The sequence below is a fragment of the Geospiza fortis genome, unplaced genomic scaffold (assembly GCF_000277835.1).
Source record: "Geospiza fortis unplaced genomic scaffold, GeoFor_1.0 scaffold130, whole genome shotgun sequence".
NCBI lineage: Eukaryota > Metazoa > Chordata > Aves > Passeriformes > Thraupidae > Geospiza > Geospiza fortis.
The window spans coordinates 6569605-6580309 of NW_005054300.1; the positions used below are offsets into that span (position 1 = coordinate 6569605).

The following is a 10705-nucleotide window of genomic DNA, read 5'->3' on the forward strand; positions in this document are numbered from 1 at the left end:
GGGGTTTGTTTCCTATGTGATAAGCTATGTTAATTTATAGATGAATAATGTCTCATCCTCCTGGCATACTGCTTGCCAAGACCATTACCTGGGTTTAAGAATTGTGCATGCAGACATGCACACACAGCTGAACAAATATTGATGCTTGTAAATAAAATGTAAAATCTAGAGCAAATATTTGAACTGAAACAAAGAGTTAGGCTTTTATTAATAGATTATTAAAGCTATGTTAATTTATAGATGAATAATGTCTCATCCTCCTGGCATACTGCTTGCCAAGACCATTACCTGGGTTTAAGAATTGTGCATGCAGACATGCACACACAGCTGAACAAATATTGATGCTTGTAAATAAAATGTAAAATCTAGAGCAAATATTTGAACTGAAACAAAGAGTTAGGCTTTTATTAATAGATTATTAATATAAGGACAAATATGTAATGATATTATGGACTAATGGCTTTTTACACCATAAGGCATCCCCAGTGACCTTTCCAACATTCTTTTCTGCTATTGCTAGTTAGTAACTTTAATTGACTTGTACTTTCTACATAGCAAAACACATTTTGGCCAACATGTTATTGTATTTTTCTCCCCTTATTGCAATACTTTAGAAGATAATGCTGGCATTTGTTAGGAAACAGAGACTTGGCACTGTGAGTCTCTTGATATGAGTGCTGTGACATTTGGGAGAGTGGAGGGATCCTGCCTTGGTTGGCGCTGCCAAGGGGGGGGTTCCTGCTCTCTGCCCTGTGGCAGGGAACACCACCCTTCATCCTTGCTGGGCTGACGGGTTTGTCCTCACATTTCCCTCACACACACACCCAGTCCAAATACATATTCATGTCTTGGGCCCATCTCCGAAATTTTATTTATTTTTGAACTTGTCCTTTACGATTCATTCAGTGAAGAGCCATGTGAAGGCACTTAACTTGTGCTTGATAATCAGTGAAAATTAAAATTAGCAACAGAAAGGTAAAGAAACGAATTTGTATTAGGCATTATGAATGTTTAATCCCAAATTTACTATTCCTGTAGTTAACCCTATTGACATTAGCAGCTCATACTCTATCAACAATGTACAGGAATGAGACATTCTGGGCTTGAGGAGTTAGCTAGGATAAAAACTCAGTGTCACATAAAGAGAATAGAGATTACTTGTAAAAGCCAAATAACATGGGCTTAAGGATTTTGTCTCTATAAACTTTTGAAATTAACATAGTAAAATGTTAATCCCTTGAATAAAGAACAACTTTGCACAGAGGGAGCACTGTACTGTTTAACTTTACTGACTGTTGGGAAGGCTCTCTCAGTAAAAATTCTTCTTAAGAGTTTTGGAATTATTATACTCAAAGAATTTTCGTAGGAAGGTTCACCCAAACCTACTAATTGTTCCACTAATGGGAATATTTTGGAACAAAGGCAAAATAACCTCTGTTTCAAAATATGCTCATTATCATTCATGTGGGCACCAAGAACTTCTCCTGTCTCACACAACTTGGAAGGCTGAATATCTTATAAAAACAAAAAGGAATTTACTGTGGTACTCTCTAGTTCTTTGGACTTTATTTAAATGTCTGCAGTTCATTTATACTGAAAGGAAGTAAAATGAATCCATGGCCGGAATCATGCATAAAACCTGGTTATATGAGCCTCCTTGTTTTGACTAAGGACAATGCAATCATTTGTTTATAGAAAATGTTACTTCTATTTTACATCTCAAAAATCTGGGAAATTTCCCAGAATGTGGTTTTAGGGAATTGGAAACTTAGCTTGGATGCATATGCTTTTGGCTTAGCCTTTTGACACAAAATTGTTTTGGCTTTAATTGCTATAAATGTGATAATGTGAGCAGAGATTCCAGGCCATGATACCTTTTCATATAACTGCCAGTGATAGTGAAAACAAAATGTACATTTAAAGAATGAGCAGAGAAAATTTTCAGGTGAAATTTTCAGTTAATAGATAATCAGCCCAGTGTTTCCTTACAATAAAATTTATTAACTCCTTTTTTTTCCTGCATGAGATGGCTGGATAAATCAGTTCTGTTTTGTCATTGCAAGAAAAAAACCCAATAACTTAAAAATATTAAAAGATGCTTTTGTTTTTGTTTTAATACATCTCTTTTTTCTGTGATTCTGGAGCTTTGTTCTTTTTGCAGCATATACCCTTGTGCAATGTATTGCATTATTGTCTCACTGTAATTTACTTACAGTTGACTAAAGTCTAAAAATAATCAGCTCATGTTCCTGTTCCCTAAGCTGAGCTATTAACTTGCACAATATAAATCTGTCAAATACAAGAATGATTGATCTAAGTAAGCTAAAGAAAAAAGATGTTCAAATGCTCCCTGTTAACATGTAAATTACATTAACATAATCTTGAATTAATCAAATACACTAGTCTGTAAAGTGGCTGCCTTTTATATAAGGGGGAAAAGCTACAGAGATATTTTAGCTATGATTGTGCTGCACATTGACAAGTGTGTGCAAAACACAGTTGCCTTCTGATAGATGATTCATCCAGCTCCTAATTACTGCTTGAAGGTTAAGAGGGAACCTCCTGGGGCCCCTGAAGCGTGCCATGCTGTTGAGCCTGCAGAAACATCAGCTCTAAGCTGGTATCCTTGGCAAGCATCCGAGCTCCTCAGCCAAAACCTTGTCCCAGGTGATGATTCAAGCTCAGGTTGGAGCACAGCACCAGTGAGCAGCAGCTGTGCTGCTCTCCCCATCCCTTCATCTCTATGGGAATGAGGACCAATGCACTGCACTGAGAAACAGCATCTTGGGATGCAACACATGGCACATTTCATGTCCAGTCAAAATGCTGGCAAGTGCGGTAATTCATAAAAGCTCTATTTTCTTAGAGCCTAATAGCTTCTGCCTTTAGAATACCAGGTGGTACTAATCTATTTTATTAGTTTGTCATTTATACTGAAATAGACAATATAAAAAGACCACCTCCAAAAACGGCAACTTTTAACTTGCACGACTTTGCATGGTATTGGAAATTTTGTCACGAACAGGCATTACAATCTGCCAAAACACATCATTGTTTATGTCTAATTGCACTTCCAGAAATAAGAAACAGCTGAACCATAAGTGTGCTCAACACAAATTAATTATTGTGCAAAATAAACACAATTGTTGGCTTGTGTCTCACTACAGGGGGTTATAACATCAATGATGTCATGTTTTACTGGACCAGAGGAAATGATTCAGTTCGAGGTTTGGACACACTCCAGCTGGCACAGTACACAGTAGAAGACCACTTTACTTCTGTAACTGAAGCTGTGTATGAGACAGGTAAAAACACCCCTAAAACACTTTCTGGGTGCAATTTGAACTATGGCTTTGGAAACAGAGCAGCTTAAAGAACTGAGCACACTGCTTTCTGTTAGGATGGCAGTTTTCCTTTTCTAATAATTATATTCTTGAAGCTGTAAATACTTTCCAAGTTACAAGCAGAGACCAAGTTAATATCAAGACTGAGCATTTTCTTGGAGGCTACACATTATCTAAAGAATCATAAACAAGAATCTACTGCTCCTTCCATATGTCAGGGAGAGCTCTTGTGAAGGAAGAGGAGCATGCAGTTGGACATTTAAATTGGAGACAGACTAGGGACCTCAGGGTACCCAGCTCAGATCAGCCATTCTGGCATTACAAGGCAAGTCAAAAGCCTCTATTCATCTGTGGAAATTCCAAGAATATGCTGTGTGCTTTCACAGCTGCAGGAATTTGAGTTTCATGGCTAGTGCTTGTAGGAGTTGCTCTGTTTGTGTGGCAGCCTCTGCCCAGCCTGGTGGTGGGCAGCAGGAAGGAGATTGCCTGACCGGAGGCTCCTGTGCCCAGGGAAGGGTCAGGAGCCTTCCCCCAGACCTGCTCCTCTCCCGAGCTTAGGAATCTGCTGTAGAAAGTTTCCTCTGACTGCAGGGCTTAACCTCAGAGAACACTGTGCTCTTGATTCTTTTCCAGAGATTTTGAAAGGGATTTCAGGGAGTTCAAGACCTGCCAAGCCTTTTTGTTTTTTGAGTTACTCTCAGGTCCTTCATTGCTGCTCTTCACTGTGTACCCAGTTTCTCTTCTGCTCAAGTCAGTGCACCCACACAAGGGTGTGATCTTTAAATCAAGACACACACATCCTTCGAAACTGCAGTTTCACCAGAGGACATGTTTCTAATTCTGAATCACAGAAATATACTTTCTCTATTCCATTATTGGGTATTTCTGCTTTATTAACACAACACAGAGAAACTTGTGATCTAATTTCAGGTGTTAATTCAGGCTAAAAAAATGAATTTCTCTAAATGGATGTAAAAGCATAAATTAAATACATACCAGCAGGCTCGAGGATCACAGAGTTTCTTGCCACTTATGTAAGTGACATCTGCTTGCCTTCCTCTTTACAGCTTCTGAGTAAGCAGCATCAGGTTCAATGAAAGAATAATCCTTTACTGCTGTTCTGCCCAGAAGGGTATTAGGACCTGTTCACCAGAGAGGAAAGTGGAAGAGGAAACCTGCTTAATTCCTATCACATTCTATCACAGAATCAGAAGTTTAAAGACAAAAAAAAAGTTTGGTTGTTTTGTTTGTTTGTTTTGGTTGGTTGGTTTTTGGTTTTGTTTGTTATTTAACTAAGTTGACTAAAACCTATTTCCAATTAGAGTTGAAGTGGTATGATCAGATGAACTGTGCTCTTCTTCCAGTAAATGATGATGTTTTCCTCCCTTTGTCTTGGCAGGAATCATATGTATGAAGTCAAAAGCCACTTTTTGTTTTAATTATATGTTTTAAGACACACAAATTAATTCAATTAAAATTTCTCACACCTGCTTGTTCCAGTTCTCCCATTCAAGACAGCCATGTCATCAAGTGCTGTGCAGTGCTTTTAAAATTTAATCTCTGAATCCTCTTAATTTTCTATCGAGTCATTCTGAACTAGGTGCTATTTTCTGCAGTTTTTTTGGAAAGCAGTGCCTACTGTAGGCCATATTAAAAGAAAAAAGCAACCATATTATGGAGCTGTGTAATCAATTTTGAAATGAAAAATGATGTTTTGCATTTCCTCATTACCATTAATAGATATGAGAGTAGCTTATAAATAACAATAACATTATAAATAACAGCTATTTATTACCACTACAATTCAAAGGGCTAAAGTTATGAGAGAAGAGCTGTGTGCAGTATTTCCTAACACAGCAAAAAAAGCAATCAGGGTTTGATACTCTGTGAACATGAACAGGCAGTACAGCTGCTGTGCAAGTGAAATATTGTACAGCAGTGCAAAACCCAAGTTCACGTACAGCCACGGACAGAGCCAAATTTAAAATGCAGTCAGCAAAATTCCTGCATAAGTAACTTCAGTAAATTTAAGAAAAGGACACTGAGGATTAATCTTGTTTGTAGAACAGCATGTATCACATAATAGTAATCACATTACTGTAATCACATAATAGTAAGTCACTTTGAATAATGTTAGCTAGATTTCTGGCTGTGGTTTGGTGTTGATTTTGTTTGGTACAGAACAATTTCATTTTGGACATGGGTAATTTAATTGTTAAAATAATTTCCTACATGTCTTTAGCTATAGTCCTCATTCTCTGTACACTGATAAACTCTTGGACTCCCAAACCATATTATCTGCATCATTTTAGCTGTCCAGCCAATACCACCTGCATTCTCAGAGTAATAAATACTAATACAAAAAGCTTGCTTTTCTTACTGGAAAAACATAAAAGCAGTGAAGAACTGTTACATTGTAGCTTTTTGTATAAATAATCACAGAAATAAGGCTGAAATACATTTAAAAATTCATTTAATCTATTCTTATGTCACAAGGCAAGGTCATCCATATCTGCAGTCTACTTCCTGACAGATGTTTCTAGGAGTAAGTCAGACAAACCTCCAAAGTGTCTGCTTCACAGCCTCCCTAGATGATTTTTTTCCTGGTGTTTATTACACGCATATTTTCCTCATGTCTAATCTTGATCTCCCTTGCTGCATTTCAAGCCCATTATGTGGATATTGAAGACAAATGTCCTGCTTTTTTTCAGCAGCCTTTTCACTGAATCAAGACTGATATATCTTTTCTCAGACCAACAATTTTCTACTTTTTTAATTCATAGAAGCAATTTTCTAGATATACTGTCTTTGCTATTGTTCACCCATTGAATTTTCATCTCTTTTCTGGAATGCAGCACCCAAAAATGGGTTCCCATTAGATATCCTCTGAAGATGTAAGGGTTTACTTAATATGTTCCATGAAATCTCTTTCTCTTTATGCATTCTAGGCTGAATTAGCCTTTCTTGCAGAAAATTATCATGCGTTTTTGACCTTGTTCAGCTAGTGATTCCTCCTAGTTCTCTGACTCCTTTTTACCCTGTAACCACATGTTCCCTGAGCTCTGGGAGATGGTGATTCCCATCTGAGTGCAGGACTTCATACATGTTGAATTCCCTTATTTTAGTTTGGTTATAATAGTTGGTGAGATATTTTTGAGCTCCAGTCCTGTTCTCCAACGTGCTAACTCCACTCCTAACACACTCATGGTATGTCATCATGTTAGGGAATAGTTTTGGGCACAGGACAGACCCTGTGTGTTCCCACTTGATAAATGCTTCTATTTTCACAGCAAGCAATAGCTAATTAATCTCAATTTCCATTTTTAGTCAGAGAAAGAAATAAAACATAATTTAAAACTTCATGCTAATTGGCTGTTGATAGCTTTTTGTTCCAGCATCTTTCCTTAAGTCTTGTACCCACTGCTCAGCCTTCCTGTCAAGTCCTTGGCAGCAGAAGGAATGAAGAGGCTCAGCTTGCTCAGGTCCAGTCTAAAGCTGAGTCTTCAGGCCAGAGGGCAGGGAGAGGCATGGCAGGCAGGCAGTCCCCACTTGGAAAATGTCAAGTCAACAAACTGGCATATTCAAATGGCATTATTTTGGCAGAACAGAGGGAAAGAAGAGACAGAAGCATAAATTAAATCTCTGCTCCTTGATGTACAAAGACAAGATATTTGCTCTGTTAAAAAGGCTGCAAAGGGAGCTGGCTGCTGTTCTTGTCTGCAGTTGCTGCCAGGGTTTGATGTCTGTCTCAAATCCTGCTTTAGTCTCCTTGGGCTAGAGGCCCCTCAGCCCTTGTGTGGCTGTGCAGGGTTGAAGCTCTGTGGTCCCCAGGCCACTGCCTGTTATCAGCTTCTCAGGGGGATGTCACAGCTAAGCCAGTGAGGAGTTGTTCTCATTTATAATTAGTGATCTGAAATCAAAGTGTATACAAAATACATATAGATTATATAAAGTTTGTGTAAGAGTGTGTGTTCATCAGTCATGGTCTCTTTCTAAACAGAAGCACTGCTTGCTTTGTCCTACAGGCTGATCTGCAATTTCCTGAGGTTCAGGAGATTATTTATTTAATAATCAAATTTTTCTAGGTTTTTCAGTACTTTTCCTTTTGAGGTATGGTGTGCTGAATAACTTCCCCTGCTCCCTTTATCTGTTCTTTTATTGGCTCTAATTGCTCTCCAGTTGTTACTTCTGAGAAGATATTCTTTGCCATACAGGGCTCACAAAGAATCCCAGAGGTATTCAGTAATAATCTTACCTGGTGAGTCTTCCATCAGCGTCACCTAAGATTTAAACAATTACCTATTGTTGTCTATCTATTATCAATTGTCTATCTATTATCATTTCATGTTTAATTTACTTCTCTGAGGTCATAGCATCCCTCTTTGTAAACAAGCTTTTCCACTTGAGCTGATGTTTTCCATCATGAGTTGTTTCTGAGATACTTCTGCAACGTAGAACAGCTTAGAAAGAAAATTGGAAATTTTGAAAAAGTTACAGTAACATAAACTCATATAGAAATGCAATGAATGGAAATAATATCAAGGATATTAGGAAGAATTCTGTTATTAACTCCTCTGAAGTTCTTTATATCATAGACATAAATAAACCTCAACACTTGGATAAGTTTTGGTGGCATAATTTTTTTTCTGTTGTTTTGGGTGTTTTTTGTTTTGTTTTGTTTTGTTAGGTAAGCTAGTGGATAAATATATGTACACATATACACTACATGTTTCATTCTTAGGAAATCTGAATTGCAAACTTATTTTTTGCAAGGCATTTTCATTAAGACGAAACACTTGTTGAGAAGCCCAGCCTGAACTTTCATTTCCTTTAGTTCACCTCAGAAAAACAAGTAAGAAAAGGGGTAGTTTTTAAGATCTAGGCTATGAAGGACAGAAGACTGTTTTTTTCCTCTGAGGGAGGGGCAAAGAAGCTGTAAGAACATATTATCAATTTATATTGCCACCCTTAGCATCCTGCAGCAGTCAGAGAATTGCATTTCAGTTGCACAACTTATTTATCATGTAAAAGTGGGGACATTCTGATTACTCACTGCCTATGTTCATTGTAAACAAGCAATAACAAAATTGCATTCTGAAAACTACATTTTCAGTGTATGGTTAAACCAGTAAAATCTATTTTAAGCTCTCCTGTACTCTGCCCTTAGAAGAGGCAAGATGAGAAGGAGATGATGCATTGGTAGAACTACACTGACGTGCTTGTGTGAGTTGTACATCACACATTTTAGCAGACACCCAAGGGGTTAGCATAAATAATTCATGAGAGAGAAAAGGATGCTCTTTGTGCCTGGCTGCACACCTCTGTGCAGGGCACCAAAGTGCTTCTTGCATAAAGAGTGATGTGGAGCAGTCTTTTACTGGAGCAGAGTTCAGCAGAAAGTCCACAGGAAGTGGTTGTGGGGAAGATGGTCCCATCCCAAAGCACTTAGAGTGGAAATCAGGAACTGCTGCCAGTATTTATAGAGAATCAGTCCTTCCTTAGTTACCTCTGCTGGGACCATTCACTGGTCAGAAATGCTGCAGGAAAGATCAAAGATGCAGCATTCTGCCGTCAGCTGGGAACAGATGCCACAGAAAAATGGGAAAATCAGAAAATGAATGACCTAGGGTGAAAAGGAAGCTTGTTCAGGTTTATATATTTCTCAAGTGGTGCAGCAATAGTCATTGTTGATAGAATCATCAGTGGCAAGTCTATATAAAGTGTCTGATAATCAGAACTGTAAATTAGAATATAATTTTAAGAGCCAAAAGCCAAACCTCAATGCCAAGTTATAAAATTACATGAACCAGTTTTTATTGCCTTCAGAAAGGTCTGACTCAGATCTGGGCCTAGGCCTGCTCAGCTACTGAGAAAAGCCTCTGCAGGTATAAATTTATGACACTTTAACAATAGTGGCCAGCTGGACCTTCTCCTTTTTAGGGTACTTAGCAGTAGAGGAGGTTAGAGGAGGTATGGAGACTGTCATCTGCTGTTTGGAGTTGTTCTTCATCTATCAGTTAGAGCTACTGTCTCCTTCTGTACTTCTGCTCTCTCATAAATTCTATAAAGCCTGCATTACTCAGCTGAATTTTCTTTTGCTTTGGGGTCATTAAGTAGAATACCTCACCTGGTGTGTTTAGAGTGTGTATATATTGACAGTCATTTAAGTTTAGGTTCATCTGAGAAACTGTTACACAGAGCAATTCAATACTTTGATAAGTGCTAATGCTGTGCCTTTGCTGCAGTTAGATATCTGCACAGAAATTATTTCTGTCATGTTAACAAATTTAAATCAGAACAGTCTCACACTGAGGTGACATTCATCATGGGCCAGAAACTTGAAAACATATTTTCATTTTAATGCAAGTATTTTGTTGTCAAGCAAGTGGCAAACTTGACAGTTTTGAGGAGTTAATTTGAGCTGTACTTGAGTTAACTCCAGTAAAGTCAGGACTAGGATTTCATGAACCTGTTTCAATTCTGTTCTGGCTGATGGCACCATGGTCTCAGATGTGCCAGTCAAAGGCAATGAGATACAGCATTACTCTCTCATATGCAGCTCATGCAACAGGACCAGCAAATCTGTTCTTTTTAAAGATGATAACTTTTGCTACATGTGTGGTGTAGATGAAAAAGGGACTGCAATATTTCCCTATCTTCATTTTATCCCATTGCTCATTTCTTTAGCATGGTAAGTGTGCACTGAATACTTTTTCTTGACTTCTGATTCCTTCAATTTATTACAGGAGGAGCTCTGATGATTTCTATATATAGGTTGCTTCAAAATTTCCATTATAAAAGCTCTTCTGAACTCTTTAGAGAAATGCTGACACTATTATTATCATGTCCATGATATGTCTTTGGATTCTGGCAGGAAGAAAGCCTTAAGGTTAGAGAAATGTCTCTTTTTTGTTTCCCAAAAAGCCACTCAGCTATAAGCTGTTACATCTCTATTTCTCTTTTTTCACATTACTTCAGAAATTTCTGACATCAGAAAAAATAATAGCACCAGAATATTCAAAGGACTTGTCTAAACTTGGAAATTGTGAACTGTGGCTTTTAAATCTGATATTTTGAAGTAACTTCACATGTATGCACTTAACTTTTATACTGAGGTAAATAGAGATACAGTTGTAGGGCAGTAACAAGGAGAGGGTGTTATTGTATGGCTGTATTGGCTGTTTCAGAGTTTTCCTTCTTAACAATGAGTTCTTCTAAGGCTGAACCACAGGAAAGCCCCAGGTGCTGCAGGAAGGATGGTCTGGTCTCTTCACTCCTCTTTGCTGGGCACATCCTTCCCTGTGGTCAGCTCAGAAGCACAGCACAAGCAGCTTTTGTGGAGTTTCTGGTTCTCTTTCTCT

The 10705-nt window shown here is 38.0% G+C and overlaps 1 protein-coding gene across 1 annotated transcript in view; it reads left to right on the forward strand.

Annotated features, from left to right (window-relative positions):
• Positions 1–10705, forward strand: part of LOC102043342 (gamma-aminobutyric acid receptor subunit pi-like) — a 37283-nt gene that overhangs the window by 17366 nt on the left and 9212 nt on the right. The window contains exon 6 of the mRNA XM_031062695.1: positions 3168–3305. Coding sequence (XP_030918555.1) covers positions 3168–3305 — 138 coding nt within the window. The remainder of the gene's footprint in view (positions 1–3167; positions 3306–10705) is intronic.